General features: G+C 43.6%; 2 protein-coding genes across 6 annotated transcripts; one reads left to right on the forward strand and one right to left on the reverse strand.

The window, feature by feature from the left end:
* Positions 1–3208: 3208 nt before the first annotated feature.
* Positions 3209–10340, reverse strand: stk17al (serine/threonine kinase 17a like). Its single transcript, XM_088357941.1, has 7 exons — positions 10046–10340; positions 7888–8100; positions 5859–6003; positions 5200–5326; positions 5025–5073; positions 4761–4940; positions 3209–4365 (listed from the first exon to the last, which is right to left on the reverse strand). The coding sequence occupies exons 1-7, from the start codon at positions 10162–10164 to the stop codon at positions 4071–4073; spliced, it is 1128 nt and encodes a 375-aa protein (XP_088214067.1). The 5' UTR covers positions 10165–10340; the 3' UTR covers positions 3209–4070.
* hsd17b1 (hydroxysteroid (17-beta) dehydrogenase 1) lies at positions 8556–22670 on the forward strand. 5 transcript variants are annotated; one of them, XM_088357946.1, is made up of 12 exons: positions 8556–8657; positions 9166–9281; positions 10366–10491; positions 11003–11180; positions 11800–12431; positions 19824–19945; positions 21320–21481; positions 21559–21738; positions 21796–21889; positions 21961–22144; positions 22284–22367; positions 22468–22670. In XM_088357946.1, exons 6-12 carry the CDS (start codon positions 19906–19908, stop codon positions 22573–22575), a joined length of 852 nt encoding a protein of 283 aa, XP_088214072.1. In that variant the 5' UTR covers positions 8556–8657; positions 9166–9281; positions 10366–10491; positions 11003–11180; positions 11800–12431; positions 19824–19905; the 3' UTR covers positions 22576–22670. The 5 variants fall into 5 exon arrangements, with proteins under 5 accessions (XP_088214072.1, XP_088214070.1, XP_088214071.1 ...); XM_088357944.1 differs by having other exon boundaries at positions 19824–21170; positions 21559–21889; positions 22284–22390; XM_088357945.1 differs by having other exon boundaries at positions 19824–21170; positions 22284–22670.
* The last annotated feature ends 175 nt before the right edge of the window (positions 22671–22845 follow it).

The following is a 22845-nucleotide window of genomic DNA, read 5'->3' on the forward strand; positions in this document are numbered from 1 at the left end:
GTGCCTTTTGATAGGTATTATCCATTCATAATTTTTATATATTACATAAATGAAACAATTCTAGTTATTACTGCCAGTTTCTCCTGTGCGTATGTGAATGACGTGGCCACAAGGGGGCAGTATTATACAGTAAATTTGATGGTGAGACGAGTACATAGGACACTAGGTTTTTTTTTTTTTTCATTATTATTTCTTCCCGCAGATAAGGAATATGTGCTGTGAGCAATGTTTGCTCTGACTGCATTATTATTATCATCATCATTATTATTATAGTACCTCACCGGAAAGTAAGAAAAAAATAGCTTAATCCTAAAAGGTCCAATAAACAGTAGCGTGTTGTCTTTCTGGCACCTTGGGAGGCCGAGGCAGTAAAAGTCCATGATGAGGAACATCGTGTCCTCTCTCCTGTGTATCTTTTAGTGTGGGGGTAGCCACAACAACCTCAAGTAATAATAGATAATAGAGCTCTTTATTTGTATTCCCTTTTTTCTTGGAACTTAATTTAATTTGATATTTCCCAGGGTGTCATCACAGGCAGGATGAGCAACCCCGCAATTCTCGCTGTGTTTACACTTCCCAAAGCTTATTATTGGTCTGCTTTATCTCAAGCAAACAACAAAGTGCACTTTAGTTGGACCGAACAGCATCTTGAAAGAATATTGGCGTCCCTCTTAATAAGCTTTTAGTTTGTTTTCTTTTTTTTTTCTTTTTCTACTTTTCTTCTTTTTAGGTCGCTGATGTCACCCTGGGGTTTGTTGGGAAGGTTCAAGCTGTTGACACGGGCCAAGCATTCAAACGGAAGCACCTCGATTGTGGCGATAACATACTTGTGTGCAACCTGCCTGACCTCTACTATTGTTTGTGGGCTGCTATTTTGGCCAGGAAGTGGTGACTGTGCAGGGGGGGGGCGTGTTAGCATGCACCGAGTTCAGCCATCATACCTCTGCAAAGCATCTTGTATAAAAGGTCAGCAATGCGTAATAGCAATTCCAGTCCCGTAGGAAAACTTCCAAGAATTTCCGGGACAAATTAGTGTCGCTTTAATCCTTTATCGCTACATTCTCACAGGTGTGTCAGAAAACTTCCAGGGTTGTTGTTATGCACACAGATCGTGCGTCAGTTGCTTCGTTTTGTGTCCTGTCACTGGGTTTGACTTCTCCAGGGCAGCTTCAGATGTTTTATTTTTGTACTTTTGGAACGTGACGCCCTTTTTAGTCCTAAAAAAGGAACCTAAAGTTAACATGGAATCGTGTACAGTGCGGCAACGTCAAGTCTAGTTCATGGTGTGAGTGAGCATACAAGCATGTGCTTCCAATAACTACTTAATTCAGTAGTAAGTAAAAACCATGAGCGAATCCAGACCGCAAGAACCCTTTCACTTTTAGTCTGGATAACTTTGTTGTCATTTGTAGTGAGTTGGAGATTTATTCGAATGCGGTCAGACAGAACCTGACTTGAGATGAGATCGACAAAGAGAAAATAAAAAGCAATAACAACAGCACAGCCAGCGTTATCATTGAAACTACCGTATTTTCCGCACTATAAGGTGCACCGGATTATAAGGCGCACCTTCAATGAATGGCCCATTTTAAAACTTTGTCCATATATAAGGCGCACCTTCAATGAATGGCCCATTTTAAAACTTTGTCCATATATAAGATATATACATTTGGCCCGGGGGCCGGACTTTGGACACGCCTGCTGTAGTGGCTTAATATTGGTCCATATATAAGGCGCACCTGATTATAAGGCGCACTGTCAGCTTTTGAGAAAATTGGAGGTTCTTAAGTGCGCCTTATAGTGCGGAAAATACGGTCATATTTTTATGTGACCGACTTAATGCCCCCTTTCAGATGTGTTCTGGCGCCAAAACTGCCAGCATCCTTAAAGTTCTGATCCTAGAATCATTTCTAGGACAGGACAGTCGTGAGTCAAGTGATACTTTCAGTGTGATGCTGGAGTGTCTTGCCGTACCGATCACCCATCCCAACTAGCATCAGGGCCCACAACTTCATTCCTTGACCCGAACATATCACCTTTTGTGTTCTTGTTTTTTGTCATCCACCCCCCCACAAGCCAAAAATGCAGAGGGAGGAAGTGGCAGCCGCAGACCGAAAACAGGCCGCGCTCGGTCGGCCTTTGTTGCAAAGGCTTTTGTTGTTGTTCGTCGGTTTCCAGGGACAAAATAAATAACTGGGACTAACCAAAGGCATTCGCCCGCCTCCCTTTCCGCCCTCGCCATGAGAAACACATTACCGGCGGTTTACGAGTGTTGAGCCATTCTGCTGTTTCTCCTTTTGAGAGACGACCCCCCCCATCCTCATTCCGCTCGAAATCCAAGAGACAATAGCGGTATTTATTTACAGTATTTTCTTTGATGAGATTTCCGTGTTTTGCTGCAGTTTGAGCTTACGCGGTCTCATGTTTGCACCGAAAAGCTGGAGGTCATCGGGCGGAATGTAGCAGGAGACAGCCAGGAGGTCAGAGCATCACCCTGATGCATTCCACAGGGATGAAGCCAGCAAGATTTGATTAGCTGTACATCTTCATATATGGAAGATGATCTGCAGGTCATAAGATGGTGCATTTTTTTTTTTTTTTACCCCCCCAAAGCATTATTGTGAATTTAAGCAGAAAGGAATCTCTGTGTTATGTAAGGTGCAAGAACTGCGGTATAATTGAAGTGGTTGAAAAAGAGGCCAAAGTGAAACAAGATGGGGATGACTGAAACTAGAAAATTACACTGGTTATATTTTAATTAAAGGTGGCTTTGAGTCTCTAAACATTTCTGACACTGCTTCTAAAAAAAATACTTCTGGTTTTTGAGATTTGTATTTTTTGTTTTTAAGTTGGACCTATAAAAACTTGCGTATTACAGCTTTTGCCATGCTTTGTTATTATAGCTGACTTTTAAAAAAAAAGTCACCGTTTCCTCATCTTAATTCATAAATGCATATTACTAAATATATATTACAAAGCTGATGTGCTATAGAAAAAATAGAGGCAGATTCAGAATCAGACCGAAATAATTTAGAAAAGGTAACTTGATTATAAAAGTTTCTTAGCTTTGTTGGGGTTTTGGTTTGTTAGTTCAATCAATGTGGTATTTTTTTTAAATATAGTTTACAAAAAGTGTATTGTGGCTTTTTTATGGAATATTTCTGATGATTTATTTTCAAAGTGGAAAAAATGCTAGTAGTCGTAAGAGTTGATACAAAATGTACATGTATTTCTCTGCAACAACAATAACATTTATTCAACTTTAAACAAAAAAAAAAAAAAGTCCATGAGGACAAGTGCAAAACTGGCTGAAATCCACAAGCAAAAGGCATCATTAATAACAACGGAAAACAAATAAAAAGATAACATTGAAAAAGCCAAACATGTTAGCAACCAAATTGATCCACGGACGGACGGGCGAGAAAGACTTCGCTTTATTGGTGGAAATATTACGACGTCTTGCTCCCTCCCGAGCGTTGTGTATTGTACGACTCTTCTTTGGTTACCGTTTCAGCCTCCATCAGTTATTTTCAAAATCTTGCTGCATTCTTGAAGTACAAATTGTTAAAAAAAAATAAAAATAAAAACAAAAAGGTGCGAAGACTTGTGCAAACGCCCAAAAGAACAATATGAATACATCGTGGCACTTTTACCATATGTACAGTAGGTTCGGGCTGTACGATTACGTGAAAAGTCCTTTTTAACTGAAATTTTTTTGTAAAAATAAAATAAAAGTGCTCAAAATTGTCTTGGGAAAGTGAGAATGCTGACTCAGACTGACAATAGAGGCAAATGTAACTTAAATAAACATTATATATAAAAAAAAAAAAAAGACTTCTTTTGCGCTAAGCTCACTTTAAAATGTCCAAACATTATTTTCCCGCTCCTCCTTCTCCAAAAACTCATTGTAGATGGATGGATGTCCGGAACCAGTTTGTGTTACTTCTTGCGACCCAATTCGGTTTGGGGAAACTAGTTCTGTTTAAAACGAGGAACCCGTCTTCTTCATTCTCGTTGTTTCCCCGACTGAGTCTAAACGAGCGTCTCTAAAGGGCGTCTCTGTTTGTCCTTCAGCAGATGAGCTCTTGCTGTATTTCGGGCCGAGGGACGAAGGGCGGCTCGGTGAAGGAGAACGAGCCGCAGCCCGTCTTCAGCTCGCCCTGGCACGGGCACGCCAGGTACGAACCCATCAGGCCCAGTTCCGGGGACGGCGCCGGACTCTCGGGCTCCGACTCCTCGGACTGGCTGCTGTCGCCAGTGTCGGGTTCGTCCAAGGACGACAAAGATGGCGTGGCGTGGAGTTGCACGAGGGGGTGGGGGTTCAGCCAAGGGTGGCTCAGACATTCCTCCGCCGTGGCTCTCTTCCTAAAAACACAACAACATCACAGATGAGTAAAAATTCTTTTTTTTTTTTTTACATAACCAAAATGGAACAAAAAAAACATCTTTTACTCGGAAAATGTTCCCATCATTTAATCTCAGAGAATAGATTGCTTGTTATTCTTTTTCTTCAGCCACAGTTTTTATTGGATTCATGTTGAATAAATCAGAAAGCTTCTGCTGGGGGATGACGACTCAAGTGACTGGACCCAAATGACTCATGCGTCTGTTTTGAAGTTATCGCAACAGAAATACGTACTACAAAATTAAGTCACAACTTGCGCAAGAGGAAACCGATTTTTGCCTTATGTGCTCATTTCAGACGCGTTTCCGGCCTGACTTACATCCTGAATGTCATCTCGTGTCTACGTTAACCTCACCTGGGGTTTTTCACCAACAGGGACTTGATGAAGTCGACAGCCGGCGGCGAGACGTCCTGGAAGGTGTCGTGCGAGTACTCCACGCTGACCTGAGAGATGTTGAGAAACGTCTCTTGCTTGTCTTCTCCCAGGAAGGGTGACTCGCCGGTCAGCATGACGTAGGTCAGAACCCCGATGCTCCTGATTGCGTGAGAAGACAGATGACTGTCAGCTTTTTGACGCAGTTTTAGCCTTGATGGGGGAGGGGCTATGGGGTACACTCACCACATGTCTGTTGCAGTGGTGATGGGTTCGTAGCTGAGAATCTCTGGTGCTAGAACACAAATGATCTTGATTAGCCAATGGCTAATAATATTTTTGAGGGTATGTGAATGCACATATGCATTTTACCCCCCCAAAAATGTGTGATGTGACTGTGGAGGGAAGTATCGAGACTCACCAACATACTCAGGAGTACCCAGAATCTCCCGGACTTCGCTGATGCTGTCCACGCGTCTGGACAGGCCGAAGTCCACAATCCGGATGTCACCCAGTGGCCTGGCGCTCGTCAGCAAGATGTTCTGTGGCTGCGGGGATCGGAGGGACTGAGGTTACGTAAGCGCCAAACTCGGTAGCGGATGGGATTTGGCGCTTCGGTTGAGATGAAAAGCACCCCCCCCCGGAGGATTTGGAAGTCGTCAGTCGGCATCTCGCCGAGCGTCTGATCTTAGCTAAGCCAATCAGGGAGAACGGGGTCGGACATCGCATCCGATGACTAAGTTGTTGCGGCGCACAATGGCTTGGACTAATTCCAGATTTGCTTGGGAACCGAATCCCCTGACACCCCAATCACGGACCCATTAGGGATTACTTTTATCAAGATGACATGTTTTCTGGTGGAGGAACCGGATACTTAAGGACAACGACCCATCAAAAAAAATGAAAGCCTTTAAGTAATATCCTTCATCTAGTGTGATTAGACCCCCCCCCCCCCCCCCCCCCCCCCCCCCCCCCCCCCCCCCCCCCCCTCCCCATGGGAACTAGGCTGTGTGCCGGAGTTACATAACAAGCAAAATACCGCCACCACCTTCAGGGCATCGACCGTATAGTGCCTCTTACCTTCAGATCAAGATGCACCACATTATTGTGATGCAAGAAGGCCACCCCCATCAGGATCTGCCGGGCCAGCCGGATGACGTCTTTCTCCGTGAACGCGTCGTCGTTGTCGGCGACGCATTGGTCAAAGATCTCGCCGCCGGCAGCGCTGGGAAAAGAACAGGGAGGGAAAAACTGAGTCGGGAGAAGACTTTAGAATACGAGCAGTATTATGGATATGATATAAATATATAAATGTATATCCGTTTCCTTCAAAGGGACAAAAGCCATTTCGCCTTGTCGAAGTAAATGAGGACAACCAACCGAAACCCAATCTCATGTTTGAATTTCATCGTTACATAACGCCACGTCTCAGTGTACTTTGGCTTGATAACAGGTTCATATCTGGGCTAATGGTAGCCACTTCAGTTCTCACTAGCTAATCATGACAGGGTGAGTTGGCATGTTTAGATAAGGAGCAATACCCGGGTTGGCTTGACTATTATATGGGTCAAGTTACCATAGTAGCAAAACATTGTGTTCTATATCTTCAAAATACAATCAGGCTTTCTCTAAATATCTGATATGAATTAGAAACTGCAGTGTAGCATAAGTGATAAAAGTTCTAGAAAATCTCGGTAGCGAGATCCTCCGATACAACAAGGTCAACCCACTGAAAAACTGGAAGCATGTGTGGAGGATTTAGACGGTTACATGTGCTTTTTATCTTTCGGAGGAATCGTCGTGAGGGGGTTACGTAACGACGTCGGCCTCCTCGACGCTGCGTCCACGACCGGTTTCAGCTGTGCAAACAGCGCCGATGTTTTGCTGGATTTGGGTTAGGGGATCTGATCCACTTTGTTGTGATCCCTCGAGCTCGGCTCTGCATTTACGGTTAAATTTCAGAATTTTCCCCCCTTTTTGTTAGCAATTGAATTTATTAAAACGATTAGCCTGAGTCATCACGGAAGCGCTAAAAGAGAAATATGTTTTTCCGCCTCAGTTTCACATTTTATAAAACAGTTAAGACAGTAAACGTCTGTGTTCATCAAGAAGATTTTTGGATCTTTCCAGAGAGCAAACGCTCTCACGATTTGAGATGTTCCCCCCCGTACGGCGAGCAGCCAGATTAAAGCCCGCGGTTGACCACATGGGGGAATGGATGAGGTCGGATCAGCCTTAAATCTCCGAGTAAGTGGCTATTAAACACGAGGGTGGGGGGGCTGTCCGGTCCAGTCAGTTTTAGGACCTCCGGGTTGCTGCTCGATTTTAAAAAAAGATCAGTGAGGTCATCGGAGCTTCGGCCAAGTGTAGACAATGCAAGATTGGAAAAGCAAATGGGGGGGAGGACAGAGAGAGGGGGGGGTATTTTTCAAAATGTAAATAAATGAAAACAGGAAATTAAAAGATAACTTTCAAATCACGTCCTAGCCAGGGCAAACTAAAAATCCTCACGATAGTTCAGAAGATTCAAACCTGACTTTTCATACAGACTACCCAGGCTCGTCTTCTCTTTTTTTTTTTTTTTTGGTGGGGGTTGTGGTAAACTACCGACTGCAGCTGCACGTGAAGCGCTGCGAAACTCGTGTCTACTTCACAGACAAGACTGCGGATGTGGTTGCGGCTATGCCAAAAATGTGTGACAGCATGTGTGCGAGTGTCTTTGGCGGCCGGCGCGCTACTTTTAGCAGCTTTGCTTTGTGCCGCTTCACGGGAAATGGAAAAAAAAAAAAGTTAGTGCAAATGCTGCTGTGAAGCTGACCTGCGGTGCTGCTTCCCGCATTTGCATTTCGTGAGAACGCCGCTCGGCCTAACATAGCGACAAAGCCGCAACGAGACTACTTACCGTTTTCAACCACACGGGTTGTTTACGAACGTTTCAATTTCCTGTGAGCGTGTAAAGGTATTCCGCAAACTAATCTCTCACACACTTAAGTGACGACCCACATTTTGTTGCTCATTTGTATAACCGCTATATTTCAAAGCTAGAATTTCTAAGTTACAAGCAAATCCTTTTGAACCCACGTTAATTCTGCGAGCTTTTCATTCTTACCATTCCAACACCAGGACGATCTCGGTGGCCGTCTCGTAGACTTCATGCAAGGCCACCACGTACGGGTTGCACTTGGCCAGCTCCAACACGGCGATCTCATTGAGGATGTCCACGCGGCAATCCTGACCCTTCCGCCGCTTGCGTAGGAACTTGGCGGCGTACTGCTTGCCCGTTGCCTTCTCCGTGCACTTCTTCACCACCGCAAATTTTCCCCTGGAGACAGACAAATCAAAAAACAATCATTACTCTCAGAAAAGGACAAGATGCCTGGAATCGCGCTAACATGCCACAATGGGGCCACACACACACACTGACAAAGACCGGCCAAGTGGTTTCATTGGACAGCACAGATGTTGCTATTGAGCTCAAATATGTGCAAAGGAAATGCCATTAGACACTTTTTTTTTTCTTCCCCCTGCTTGGAAGGTTTGACCAGGCGGCTAAGGATCCATAATACTGCGAGAAGTCAAGCAAATATTGAAGATTGCCAGTATGATATTAAAAGTTATGCAATAGTTACAGTAAGGACCGCGGACAACCTTGCAGATAGTAAACGAGATGCTGCTTAAATGTTCTGGGCGTTCACATGTTCATTAGTCAAAGGTCGAGATGTCCACCCCAGCACATAATGACCCCCCCTCTCCTTCCTCCTCTTTCTTTTTCAACACAGCTGACAGCAACATGGACAAATGGACGCCTCCACACAGAAGCCGTGACAGTCGTACAAAAACGTCGCCAGTTGGTATCACGGACCACCCACCTGACCAGGGGTGAGTTTCATTGGCTCAACGTTTAGCTCCGGCTAAAGTGACCACAATGTACCTGAAAGGGTCCAGTCAGCGCGGTGCTGCTCAATTTTTCCCCACACCAAATCCGGCCTCACCGTTTGTGGCCCGGAGCTTCTGGGTCATTGTGCAAAGAATGTAAAAAGGCAAAACCCCCGTCAGAGCTTTTTTTCCTCAAGTTAATTAGCCCCCATGGAGAAGGGGGGACATGAACTACATGTGTGATGAAAAGACGAGCTCAATGGCCACAGAGGGCAGCGAGCGGGGGTCTTTTCAAACAGGAGTCAAAGGTCACCAAACGTGGCTGTCATCCAAAATGGGCTGTTAGACCAAAGCACATTTGTGGGATTTTTATGCAGCATCTTGTGTCCTTGCATTATGAGAGTAGTTATGATGTCATATTTATAAATGTTAGTGTGCGTTGTGAAAATCGTTCGGACTCTTGAGTCATGAACTAACTTCCTGCGGAATTTTGCACCATGACAAACGACAGGAAACCGTGCATGCAATAGAGGCCCCAGCGGTGATGTCATCGATAATAAAGGAGCTGATGGAGTAACATTTAATATCCGGCTGCAAACAAGCTCTAATAGGCTCAACATCCACCTCGTAAGTGTGCTACCTTTAAATCTAATCACACACACATACAGTACACACTTACAAGGGCCAATTTCAAACTGACATCTGTGAGAGAGAGGGGGGGGGGCTGCAAGAAACTGACATGCTCCCCTATCCCAGCTCAGGCATCCTTTTATTTCTTTATTTAGACTTTTGGTGCAGTGATGAGCTCAGATATTTCTGATGCTATAAGTGATTACACTTTCTAATGTTACCCTTGCTCACCTTATTTGCCCGTGTGCACGAGAGACAGAAATATTCAAACACCTCATGGTGTGAGTCAGCAGGCGCTAAGCAGAAGTAGAATCGTTCTGTAAAATTAGTACGTATCAAATTACGACTTGAGGTTCGGAGTTCAATTTTCAGCTCAGGGTTTCCTTCATGTGTGGAGTTTCTCCAGGAAGGTACTCAAATTTTCTTCCCACTTTCCAAAAATGTCCCCAAATTGTCCTTAGGTATGCGAGTGACTTTTGGGGGGACTCGTGCGCCTCTAAGCCAGAGAATGAATGGACAAACTTCAACACAATAATGTTGCAAAAAATAGATTCGAAAATGTTTGTACTCGCACATCAGAACTTTCAAAATTACAAACCCCGCACGCGTCTCACTCACACGTGCCTGACGCAAACGAACTAATATGATTAACGCAATCACTTTAGCTTCCAAAGCGCCGTGTGACGCGTTTCAGTTGAGACTTTTTTTTTTTAACGGCTCAGTGGATACAAACAAACTAATCAACCAAAGACATCACTTACCGGCCTAGTTCTTTGGCAGCCAGCTCGTAATTGGCCGAGAAGGGATCCGATCTTATCCTGGTGTGGACTTCTGCAATCATGCCGCTCTTGTTGTCAATCTTCGCAGCGCTGAGCATCATTAAGCAAAGTTTAAATCAACTGTCTAGGGACAAAACAAAAGTGCTGTAGGGAGATCAGGTAGAGCTGAACATGGTAATAAAATATGTCAGCATCGGATAGAGGCGTGCAAAAATAATCCAAGTTGCAAGGAATGTAACTGACTGCTGTTTAAATTGCTCTGACTTCCTCTCCTCGTTTCGGTTAATAAACTGCTACTGCAGGCCCGCCCATGTCTGAGACGTTACCAGTCCTGGACCAATCAGATTGCAGGCAATAATAGAAAAGGGGCGGGGCCATGATGAGCGCTCGCTGCCCCTGTGAAACGTTCACGTCACACGAGTTTGCAGGTAAAAACCACATTCCAAATTTTTCAGATGACTTTACGGTTCAGCACTGAATTGTCTGTGCTTACTGGTTGATACTAGCAGGGCAGAGATAACCTTGGCTGTAATTTAAAAAAAAATTTTTTTAATCTTTATTATTGAATAAAGCTATGTAGTATCTTAGTAATTTAGTATCTCATGCTGGTAAGCGTAAAAAAATAAGAATAAGCTTTAGCCATCAGTCTGACTGGTACAACTATATGATAACAGAATAAACACATTTAAAAAAACACATTATTAGGCTTACAGCACGTAATAGTACAAAATCTGGTAAATGAGAATATTTCCTTTTACCCATTTTCAATAGTGCCGGTTAACATTTGAATCGAGGTCAAAGCGTTGTCTTTCATATAGACTTTTTTTGGTTAGCTCTTGCCACTAAACACTGTCTTCACAAGCCATATGTGCTTTTGCCAAGTATGCTGGGTGCTTTCATCATGATCTTTTTTGCCAACTGGGCTTGGCTGTGTTGCAGCTGTGCAGGTGAGACTCGATTGGGAGAGTGCCAGCCAGAGGAATGCTGAGCATCCCGAGGCGTTGCCTGGGATGAGTCAATGTGGAAAGTGATGACGATCCCGACAGACTGGCTGTAAACGACAACTAACAGTTCACCGACAAATAGCTGCAGTCTAAGCGGTCCGGGGCGTGTCAAGGCAAGGGGAGCATTTTATTTTGAACAACAAACGACGTCAAAAACGCTGAGATTAAGTACGGTTAAATGAGGTTTTCTATGAAATCCAATCATTGTGAATATTTAACAAGATGGCCAAAGTGTTTGGGGTCATAGATCAGGTCAAACCAAAGTAAAGAGGCCATTTTGAAAATATAGGGAGTAAAAGTAAATAGTTGACAGAAAAATACATATTCGAGTAAAGTACGGATTCCTGAAGATTCTACTTAAGTACTGTAGTAAAGTATTTGTAATTGATCCTCCAATGGCTAATTGTGCTCGCAGGTCAATGATGATTATTATGTCCAGTTAGCATAGAGCTAACCAAACTGTGTGTGCTGCTGTCATGGCTCACGGCGTTGCACATTTTCTAGTGGTACGTCACATGCTACACAAAGCTGTTATGAAGCACACAAGACACAATTGTCCGTTTTTAGCCTAGCAAAGCTAATTGTGTTGCCGCCAACAGCAGTGATGTCAAAGACTGCCATTGACGGCGGACATTCCACGAGTTCCCCCTGAGTCATTAACGTATTGCGTAACCTCTTGCACCTAAACGGTACCTCCACAGAGCCTTGACCCTTCCACCATCTTTCCTACAGGGGTCAAAGTGCAGAGGACACTCATTGGCCGACTAGCGACTATGATCCGGCACAGGAAAGCAAACCAAAACACATACCAGAGAATTATCCTGCCAGCTCGCAATTTAACTTGCATAAATGTGAGAAGTTATGTCGTGACCTTTCTGACGTGCGAGAGCAAAACAGACCTGGGTTTTGTTTGGGCCCCGTCCTGCTCAAGAATTCAACATGTGGACATGTTTGAATCATACACAATGGGGATTTAGCAGCAGGTAAATGATTTGCGGTGCATTGAGTAGCTTTTTTTAGACCTAGGATAGGCGTGTGTTTTTCAAAAGAATTAATTAACAGCCACTATGTGCAAATTGTGGCTTTATTAACTTGATTAAAAATACCTTTCTTGTTCTTCAACTCTTCACACCTTTTGCCACGTCATTGGAAGCAGGCCATCGAAGCGTAGAGACATATCGGTTGCCAAAAAGCGTCCTTGACACGTAAATGTTCAATATTTGTCCCCCCTCGGGATTCTGCCTTTTAACCTTTTGCCTATGTAAACACACAATCTGGTTTTCTCCTTTTTAGTTTCTGTGGCCCAGTTCTAAGCAACACCGATGACGTGGGACTAATGAGGACGGCCCGAAGACGGCAAATAAGTGAGTGACGTATCCTTGTGAGGTACTTTACAAGAGCTAATGTAGAGGAAAGTCAAACAACCTCCTCTGAGTGTATTTACTTTCTCCCCGGCCTTTTCTCCTGTCCTTTTTGTTAGGAAAATTTGACCCATTTAACAGGAATTCTCCATGACAAAACCGTGGAACAGTCGAGAGTGCGAGAAAGGGATTGCAAGTGATAAGATTCAAAGTCGTTGTAATCTGATCGAAATCCACTCAGTCCTTGCTAGTGTGGAGGGACTTGTGTCATTTACATACAAATATTACTTATAAAAATAGATGTGTTATTTTAGATTTTCTCCTGTCCTGCTCATTTATTTTATATTAGACTGGATTGTTGAAATTAGTTGCACAAATTCTGGGTTTGTCTTTTTACAACAACCGACAGTTAGCTATTATGTCGGTCGTTTTGCGACTTGTAATTTGTAAGTTGCTATTTAGCGAAATGATTTGGCTTACACCTCATAAAATGTAACGGTCCCCTGCCCGGGTTGATTTAAGTTGCTTAAATACGCCACCCACATCTGAAGCCCTCCCAATTTCCACTTTTCCCGCCCCTTTGCCACACAACAACAACAACTCGTTGGTGGCCCGCATGGGAAAGATCAGCCGTGTTCTCAAACTCTAAAAGTCATTTGATGTGCACTGCTGGTATTAAAAGTTAAATTCCTAGACCTCCAAAGCGGGGAGAAAAAACACCTAGGGGATAAAAACAAGATGTCTGATAAGCTATTTTGTGATCTTAACAGGAGCGTAATGTGTGGGCTTCAAAAGAGATTTCAAGTCAGCGTTGCCTTATTAAAAAGTGACGTTTGCCTGTGGAATGTTTATACAGAGTTTTAGTGTACTAGCTAAGAGCGGATATTGATGTACTTGCACACGGGAGCCGTAAGAGACCTGTGAATATGACTATTAATGATTTATTTAATAATTCATGGCAACCTATCTAAGATGACACCAGTGACCTTAATTGGCGCGATAGAAAACGGAGGCGTGGCTTTAGCTTCGACCGCATTGGAAGTGGCATGTCCATATCGAGCTTTTTGCCGTTACCGGAAGGGCGTGATTGTTGAACGAGCAAGTGGGCGACTTTGCAGGTACAGAGATGTTTTGCCGTAACCTCACCGCAGGAATGCATGACAAGCTTCTCGTGAACTCATTTTTGCATGTCGTGACAAAGAAATAAGTGGTAAAACCTGCAGCAGGTAAAATGATTTGTAATTTTTACACTAGTTGAAGTCAGAGCTGGGGGAAGAGTGTCTTAATAACTTTATTTTAGTTGGGAATATATATAATATTTTATGGATGAGAAATCGACTTGCAAAAATAACGAACAATAAACTTTGGAATCCATCAAGAGACAGAGGACATCACTAGAAATCAGAAGAAATCACAATGGCGGAGGAGACGAAAGCTAGAAAGAAAGCAGCAGGAAGCGAGGAAACGGATCCATTTGGAATGTCTGACTCAGGAGAGAAATGGAAAACATTTATTGAGCTGGTTGTGGTGGGAGTGTTTGGGCCTGAAGGACCGAAAGAAACATCAACTCAAGACGTGGGATGAAGTGGCTATCAAACACTGTTTCATTCTCCTGTCAAGCTCCCTAAACTAGGCTACGCAAACGTGTCATTTTAGTATCGTTTGGAATTCTACAGAACATGTCTGACGCACAATTTCCCCTCACAGTAGCCCAAGGAAATGGAAGAAATAAGCCACTGGCAAAAAAAAAAAGCGGTTGATGCAGTGAAACCTCACACTTTAATACCTTTAAATCCAAATAAGTATTAAATGTTTTGGAGGCCAAAACCAGCGCCTGGTTTTGCTTTCCAAAGTGACACCTTCTTTTTCCAACGTGCTTGCAATAGAGGCGACACTTGTTTTAAAGACACACCAGCCTTGTGTGGTCCGGTTCACTTCAAGTTTAAGCCCAGGGTCCAAATGCTGCTATTGAAGTCTTCCAAATGCTAATTTTAGCATTTCTCCTCCAACGATGTACTTGCAAATACGTCGGAACATAATAGCGGCTAATGTTTTCGACAAAATCCTACTAAATCTTGACGAGAAGCGGCTGCAAAATGAGCCTCGTGATGACGTGAGGTGTCACGACCAATATGGAAAACTGGCTATTGGATCCTTTTGGAAAATGGAAGCCCTGCTACCCATCGTCACGTGTCAGCACTCCGTGGAGAATATCTACGCATTGGGGATGGAGGCGTTCCACGTGAGTTCATCTGAAGGAAAAAACAACGCCTCTGGCTAAAGGTGTCGCTAGAACAAATGCACAGAATGTACACAAGTTGTACCTTGGAGAGATAAAACAATTCGGCTGCGGGCAAACGCATCCATCATGCCTCCTCCAGCTGTCAGCCTGTGCAGCTCACTGGTTTCTGTAAGGGGGGGGGAGCAACAGCAGGTGCGTGTGTCCATATGTCACATGCCAGGGGTCAGAGGTCATCTTGAGCCGGCTGATTACCCGCTGAAGCGTGGCTTGTGTTTGTTTGATGAGTCGTCACGCAAGATTTTGGCATGAAAGAGGAAACCGGGCTCGACAGAGAAAACAGAATCAAGTTCTCACAGCAGAACTTCAAAACTGTAAGGCAGACGTGCTGAGCAGTCATCCAACGTTTGTAGACATGCTAACCACCGGACGAGCGTGTTGCCAGCTCATAAAATCATTAAGATGAAAAGTATTGGCGAGGAGAAATAATAACAGGACTAAGATGATTGAAGAGTCGACATCAACTGGGAATGATTAGTGGAATCAGCAGGCAGATCCATCTGCGATGTGGATGCATCAGCAAGACAAATTAGCGGCGTTGTCGTGCATTATGCATGATGACAATCAGGAAATGCAAGGGGACAGCTTGGAGCGCCACTCTTTGGCCCTTTGTGCCCCGACGTCAAGCCAAGGGGGGAGGAAGGTCATAGGTCAGTCAGTGGTGCAAATCCTCTTTTTTATACCGCAACGTCAATAGCGGTTAGCTTGAACAGTTGTTCGTGTATTTGCATATGACATCAACTTCCCGGACTACGTTTTAGACTTGTTGAACTCAAATTTTGCATGACATGCTTCCAAAGTTTCCAAGTCCTGCAGACAAAAGATTCTTTTGTCCGGATCGCCGTCGCCTCTTGGGGTCAAGCCTCTGCAGAGCGAGCGTTGTTCTCACAGGAAACGAGAGCGTCCGTGGACACAGCTGTCGGACTGTTAAGTCTCGTGAGCGTCTCGTGAGTGTCAAGACGGCGAAGCCCGACCGTGCCAAGAATGTGGCACCAGTATGATGGATCTCAAGGAACATTCCCCGCTGACGCAAAAACACCGGGCCGCATGGAATCCGCTGCCACTTTGTTGCTAAACTTGAGGCAAGAGTGAGAGAAAGCAAAAGACTATACGGACAAAAGTATTTGGACAATGTGACCATTCCGTTCTCCAGTTTAAAACGTCCAGCGCTAGTGCTAGCATAGCACCTAAAACCCAATCAACGAGAATGTCTAGTGTACACCTTTGAACATTTTATCAAAAAACCCTTCCAGTAACTAGAATGGCAGAATGATGATATAACAGTAACTCAAATAAAAACTCTCCATGACCTTACATAACTGGCTACCATCGGACCGATGACATCCTCCGCTATGAAAAATTTGCCAGGCACGCCACTCTTTGGAATGGCTTTCACATTCGCTGAACCCATCGTAAATCACCCGTCGCCATTTATCATGTACCGATACGTAACTCGTAATGGCATCTGCCACATAAACCTAAATTATAGGCTGAGAAACCCTTATGCAATTCTCAGCGGGCATGATTAATTGACAGGTTGTCCCAGAAAGCATTTCCCTGAGATTTTTTTCCGACCTTTGGTCCTTATATTTATAATCCCCAGAGGGATTTTTATTTATTTTTTTGCCTTTCTCCCAAAAGGACGTTTGAGAAAAGTCACCGTGACCTTCTCGGACCCTCTAGAACCAGTCAACTCGACCACCAAGACAGCAATCTGGATGTTTGTCCCTAAACCAGGACAAAGGTGGCATAACGTGTTATCCACGTGGCAGGCAATGAAATAGAAATGAAAAAGCCAGGCGCTGACGTGACACAATCGAGAGTCGTGTGTGATAAGCACGTATGCGAAGCCATGTCAAGTTTTTTATGAGGAAACGATGTGAAGAGATGATAAGCGCCAGATGCTTCTTAGGAATGTTGTCAATGCATCTCGCTGGGGTGGGTTGCGCTTGTGTAAATGACTAAACTTACATAATCGAGCAACTTCAACTACTGTGTGATCCGCGGAGGCCCACAACTACTTGTTGACGTTATTTACGAGCAAAGCGACAGCAGTGGACATAAACGACAATTTACATACATTTGTTTATTTTGCTAATGGGAACAAGATGTCAGCCTGGAACTTATTTGCTAGCGGCTAAAAATAAAATGTGTTTATTAGAGTTCAGCGTATGCTCACCAGCCGTCATGTTCTGTCTTTGCGGACGTTTGAATTGTTTTTCATGTTACGTCTTGTTTCCCGATGTGTCTTGCTCGTTTGCGTTTTGTTTCCAACTGTTCTTGTCAGCCGCGTCGCTTGTGTCTACCAATCAGTTCTGTCTCATTGTCTCGTCAGTTTTCGGCTATTTAGGTCATGCGTTATGTTTGGTTATTTGTTATTGGTCGCGTTCGTCTTCTCATGCAAACAGTTTTTTGTTGTTTACACCTTGTGCTACTTTCAATGTTGATTTTGGGCGCATTATAAATTCAGGATTTATATTTTGAAATTTAAAACTATGGAACTTAATCCTGCTTCCTTTGCATTTGATTCCACCTGTTGCCTCCACATCAATCTTAAAATGTGAAATTAAGCCCAACTAGAAGCAAATGCAGACTTGCAGTTAACAATTAAATTGCGAATTATACACTATACAAAAACTAATTATTCATACATAATACAGAAAAAAAATCAAACCTTAGTTTAAATTAGTTCATCACAGAGATTTTTAAGATTTCTTCTGATGAGATTAAAACAAAATATGAGTATTAGTTGGCCTATTTCAGTGCATTCCTATTATGGCCTCAACAACAACAACATTGCCGAGTCATCGGAAACAAAAAACGACAACCACCGAGACTATGCCAGCAATGAAGACGGGTAACATTTCTGTTGGGGCGGCGTGCGAGACAAACTATTTAGTTGAGGTAACGGCTGGAGTTAGCTGTCGACCGTGAGAGCGTGGGACTCTCCGGGCTCGCGGCCCAGAGCGGCTGACAAAAGACTTTATCGGAATACGATCTAAATACTTCCGTGGTGTCGTAGAAGAATAAAACCCGCTAGGTGGATTGTGTTCTCCACTCGTGTGAATTGAAAGCTCAGGAATGAATATGCAGGCACGGCATGAAGGAAGTGGATTCCGTTCACAGTATTGTCGAAAGTCTTCCCCTCCCAGTAGGCTAATAAAATGCAAAGTTATTTATATGGAATTTTGTGAAAGGCTTGCATAACCAAAGATTACGTGTGAATGCCAAGATAGATGCCATCGTTGAAAACCAGATTGGGTTTTGACCTGTTTTACTGACACTTTGACTTTCTTACCAAGATAGTGGTCAGTGTTTTTTTTTTTTTTTTTTAACTTGTTGGCTTGAGTCTGTTTTGTGATTAAGGCCTCCATATATAAATGAACTTTACTTGACCAGACTAACCACTTGACCACTCTAACAGCACTGGACAATGAAAACAGATGTATTTAGACAGAAGAGCAGCAGAAGAGTAAAAATATTCGGCAGAATCCAGTCACCTCTTCAAGCCATGCAATCATTTTATCTTTCTTTAGATATTGTGGTGATTCTAACCTGCTAAGACCGTTTTGTTGTACGCCAATTAGAAGACAGGCTGGGATTTTTACATATCCAGAAATAGATGTGGGAACACGTGTGAACGATAAATGCTGCCAATTGTGGACTTGTTTTCTGGACCGTATTGTGTCTGCAAACAGACGGTATCCCGGCAACGGCCGAGAGACGGGTGGAGTAGTCGTGATTCAATGTCAAGAATGTAAAGGCGCTATCGAGCCGCGTTGAAGGAGACAAACTAATGTAAACGCATTTGTGAACTCAACTCAAGGCCTTGGGGAAGAATCAACATTTAGGGAACGAAACAGTTTCAGGAAATCCGATTGTCTGGATTTGAAGCCAAAAAAAAAGAAAATGCTGACCGTCAACTTTCAGGTCCATTCATACTTTCCACAAGTCTTCTCTTGTTTCACCCGGTGATGATTTTAGCAGGAAGCAGCAAAGCCCAAAGCCGTTGAACCTTGTCTCCACGGTCAGTGTTCTTCCTGAAACGTGCCCCATTGTTGTGTGTGGAAGAACATTTCAGGGATATGTCAAGGATGCTCACGGGAGCAAATCTGTTAATGCCTTTTGCAGTACTGCGGATATTTTCTATTTTTACCATCAACATCTCGTGTAGGAGCAGCCTTAAACGCAAAGACAGTTTGTTTTGGAAATCGGTCTCAGGAGCGGAAGGGAACTCTGGTGGCTCGTACAAACGAAGAACAAAAAAAAAAAAACACAAACCCAACAGATTCTAAAGAGGAGTTGAGACAAGGTCATAAACTCCGCCCCTTACAATTAATACAAATGGGGAAAAGCTGATTTGTTGTTCTGGGGTCAAACCGACATACAACATAAATTATACAGTCCATAAATTGAGTCGTATATAAAAAGTGAGGGTGGTCTTCCGGCTTCTGGTCCAAATGACCTTCGGGGTATTCAGTCCGACGTGTCACTGTGAGTGTAATTTTGTGCGGTGGACATGTTTTTAGTTACGTCTTGTACTCAAGATATTCTAGAAAGTACAGTACACGTCTCAAAACCTACATATTTGCTCCCTCCCACCATGGAGATAACGACATGTAGACTCAACACATCTTCATCCATTTGACTCATCCATATCACTCAGACATGGAACATCCCGTCTCGTCTCAGCAGTTCTACAAACCTCACATTGTGTCCGCCCCGACGCTATCCAGAGGCGAGATGTCACTGCTCGTTATTCACCCTCAATTCTCTGAAAGCTTCTGTTTTAGCCCCAACCCGGTTCTTTACATTCCCAACAAACTCAACACCTTTTCATAGCATTAAAAAAATATTCTTGAATGACATTCCCTGGAGCTGAGAGGTTTAACGTTTCACCAGGAGGTGTTTATAGAGTATTTCCAGACCTCCACTTGGCCGTCGGGACTTAATTGACTAAATGTAGTGAGAAACTCAACTCCAGGTTAAATATTTCATGACTTGGTTCAGGCTTTACTGCATGAGTTAAAAAGTGGATGCAGGTATTATATTTTTCACCAAAGTAATTTTTTACTTTTGTTTTTGTTTGTTTTCAGATAAATAAGGTGGTAAAAAAAAGTCCAAGTGTCATCATGTCCCACGAAGGTGAAGAAAATAAAAGCATCTTCAGATTTAACAATGCCGAGTTTGGAATCGAGGGCTAAAAACAAATCATCAGGTAAACAAGTCAATTATTGTTTGTTACGTCGTAACTTTTTAATTGCTTGACCAATTAAGTCTTTTAATAACAAATATAAAAGACATGCCAAGTGTTTTTTTTTAAAACTGTTTAACTCCTCCTGTCAGGGAAACATGTCAGACATGCGTGCCTTATTTAAGACGTAAAACAATTACCGCACCTCTAGTGTGTTTGTACTAGCAAAGTATTTTTTGTTGTGGAATATAATGCACCGTAGGACTGTGAACACCCCCTAAAATAACTGTCTTACATAACAGCCACATTTAAGGTCCTTTTCTTCTGTATTGCCCCAAGAATTTTATTTTTCAAAAGTGTTATTCTCTGTTATGTAACAGCGGGCACTAAAAACATTTCTAAAGTGCCTCAAAAAACAACTTCAAGGTGATGCTGACGTTAGATATTTATTCAAATGCAATTTTAATCAGTACACCATTGACTGATCACCAGCCACATTTTTTTGTGGAACAAACAAACCTTTCTGCTTTAATCCACCCTTCATCGCTCAGAATGAAAAGCCTCGAGGGGAAGATTTCAAGTGAGATTTGAATCCAGAACTGTAAGGCAGATGAGCTACGACAAGTCATCATTGTTTACTTTCAAGAATTCAAAATAGATCCCACTCGGTTTGATTGTGAGTGTGTATTCTCGAATGGCGTAAACTCCAACTACTCTGGAACCTGAGCAGGATTAATGGGAGCAATAAAATGCTCCAATAAATTTTGCCTTGGATAAGCTGGAAATTTTTCAATGCTTTATCAAAAACAAAAACATAAATAACAATTGCATCATCTGAAGTCCCAGACACGACCTTGCCCCCCCTCAACTCGACCATTCTTTTGTTCAATGGAGCTCCCAAGAGGAAGTGTCCTTTTAAGGCGGCGTGTTTCATGATGCTCTGCTGCCCTCTGCTGGTCTTAGACACCATTACAGCGATTTACGCTTAAGCCCTTTTCCAATGCGCTTCTCATGGAAAACAAAAAGGACGTGGGAAAAAAAAAACGGGAGGGCTGCAGGTGCAGATAATGGGAAGATGTTTGGGGATAAAGTGGCCTTGGAAGACGAGAGCCGGCAAAGACAACCTTCAGTTGTCTCTCATAACTTGGCAACATGGACAAGAAGGTGGTTTTGATCACTGGCTGCTCATCCGGCATCGGCCTCAGCTTGGCAGTTCGTTTGGCTTCGGATCCGGAACAAACATTCAAAGGTGACGATAGTTTTTTTTTTCTTTTACTGAGCATAAAGGTTAAAGGTTTCCAATCTTGGAATCTGGCTTTTCATGCTCTCGTGTTTTTTCTGTAACAATCCACGAAACATGCATGTTAAGTTGATTGAGGTCTCTAAATTGTGTCCAAGTGTACGCCACCATGAGGAACCTGGCCAAGAAGGAGCGTCTTCTGGAGAGCGTCAAAGGCCTGCACAAGGACACGCTGGACATTCTTCAGATGGACGTCACAGACCGCCAGTCCATCCTGGATGCCAGGGACAAGGTGGCCGAGAAGCGAGTGGACATTCTTGGTGCGTCGTCGTGTGGAAGCTCAAAATTGAGGAATCAAATGTAAACCCACCTAATTTTTTTTGTTTTGTTTTTTCAGTCTGTAATGCCGGTGTGGGTTTGATGGGTCCCCTGGAGGCTCACTCTTTGGACTCCATGAAGCAAATTCTGGAAGTCAACCTTCTGGGCACCATCCAGACCATCAAGGCCTTTCTGCCAGGGATGAAGGCTCAGCGCGGCGGTCGTATCATGGTCACTGGCAGCGTCGGAGGCCTTCACGGTGAGGACCGATCTGAATTTCCTGCATTGGTCGTTCTGAATCAAACTTGTTCCACAGGCCTTCCATTTAACGAGGTCTACTGCGCCAGTAAGTTCGCCATCGAGGGGGCGTGCGAGAGCTTGGCCGTTCTCCTGCAACATTTCAACATCTAGTCAGTGTCTGCAACACGCTGCATTGTTACGTCATCTCCGGAACGTTGAGTAATTAACATCTGCGCTTCAGTGTTAGCCTGATCGAGTGCGGCCCTGTCAACACCGACTTCCTGGTAAACCTGAAGAAGGCGGAGCTTGGCGATCCGTCCCTGGAGCACGTGGACGCGCACACGCTGGACCTCTACGAGAGATACCTGCAGCATTGCAGTCATGTCTTCCAGAACGCAGCCCAGGACACAGACGACATTGTAAAGGTGAAGGGTTGTTTTGAAGAATGGACAATTTACGAGGGTCGTTGCTGAACCTGCCAGTGTCAATCAATGACTCATGAGCTGTGAATGTCTGTTGATACTCATAATAGTGACTCAGGCCTTTTTTTTTTTTTTCCATCAGGTATTTTTGAATGCCATGCAGTCACCCAGCCCGGCCTTCAGGTACTTCACCAGTGGGACGGTGCCTCCTCTGACCGAGCTGAAGGTGACGCAGCCCGACGGTCTCCGGTACATCAGCGCCATGAGCAAACTCGTTTTCTCGCCCGACGAGCAATGACCTGGGCGCATTGTCCGTCAATTTGCAGTTCGCGGAAATGAATCTGACTCATCGCTGTTGCGCAACTAGAAAGCTCGAAGTTCCCCGAAGACAGATATTCAACATTAACTCCCTTTTCGTAATTAGTAATCAGTGATAACATTTAGAAAAGTCATAGAAATTACTTTTGGTGAGATGAATGTATTTGAATGTAGTTTTTTTGTTTTTGACTAAAGTTATTTGGTTATGTGGTATTTTCTTCTTTATTATGACTCACAATGTACATATTTGAGTAAATGAGCCGAGTGGATGTGAAGTCCACTTTTATCACGCGACACACACACAACTTCCCGTCATGCATTTCCTCAAAGGTCAGTTGATCATAAACAGTTTCAGTCAATTTTAAAAACTTGAGAGGAAATCAATT

This window comes from Syngnathus floridae, chromosome 17 (assembly GCF_059516105.1).
Source record: "Syngnathus floridae isolate MCC-2025c chromosome 17, RoL_Sflo_1.0, whole genome shotgun sequence".
Classification (NCBI taxonomy): Eukaryota; Metazoa; Chordata; class Actinopteri; order Syngnathiformes; family Syngnathidae; genus Syngnathus; species Syngnathus floridae.

Bases quoted from the DNA above. Each gene is read 5' to 3' on its own strand.
- stk17al (XM_088357941.1), bottom strand. From the start codon at position 10,164: ATGATGCTCAGCGCTGCGAAGATTGACAACAAGAGCGGCATGATTGCA. The intron at 6,004-7,887 runs GTAAGAATGAAA...TTCTTTTCCCAG, and splicing joins ATCGTCCTGGTGTTGGAATG to CGCTGCCGGCGGCGAGATCT. The intron at 4,941-5,024 runs GTGAGTGTACCC...TCACGCAATCAG, and splicing joins ACCACTGCAACAGACATGTG to GAGCATCGGGGTTCTGACCT.
- hsd17b1 (XM_088357942.1), top strand. From the start codon at position 21,074: ATGGACAAGAAGGTGGTTTTGATCACTGGCTGCTCATCCGGCATCGGC. The intron at 21,171-21,319 runs GTGACGATAGTT...ATTGTGTCCAAG, and splicing joins TCCGGAACAAACATTCAAAG to TGTACGCCACCATGAGGAAC. The intron at 21,482-21,558 runs GTGCGTCGTCGT...TTGTTTTTTCAG, and splicing joins GAAGCGAGTGGACATTCTTG to TCTGTAATGCCGGTGTGGGT.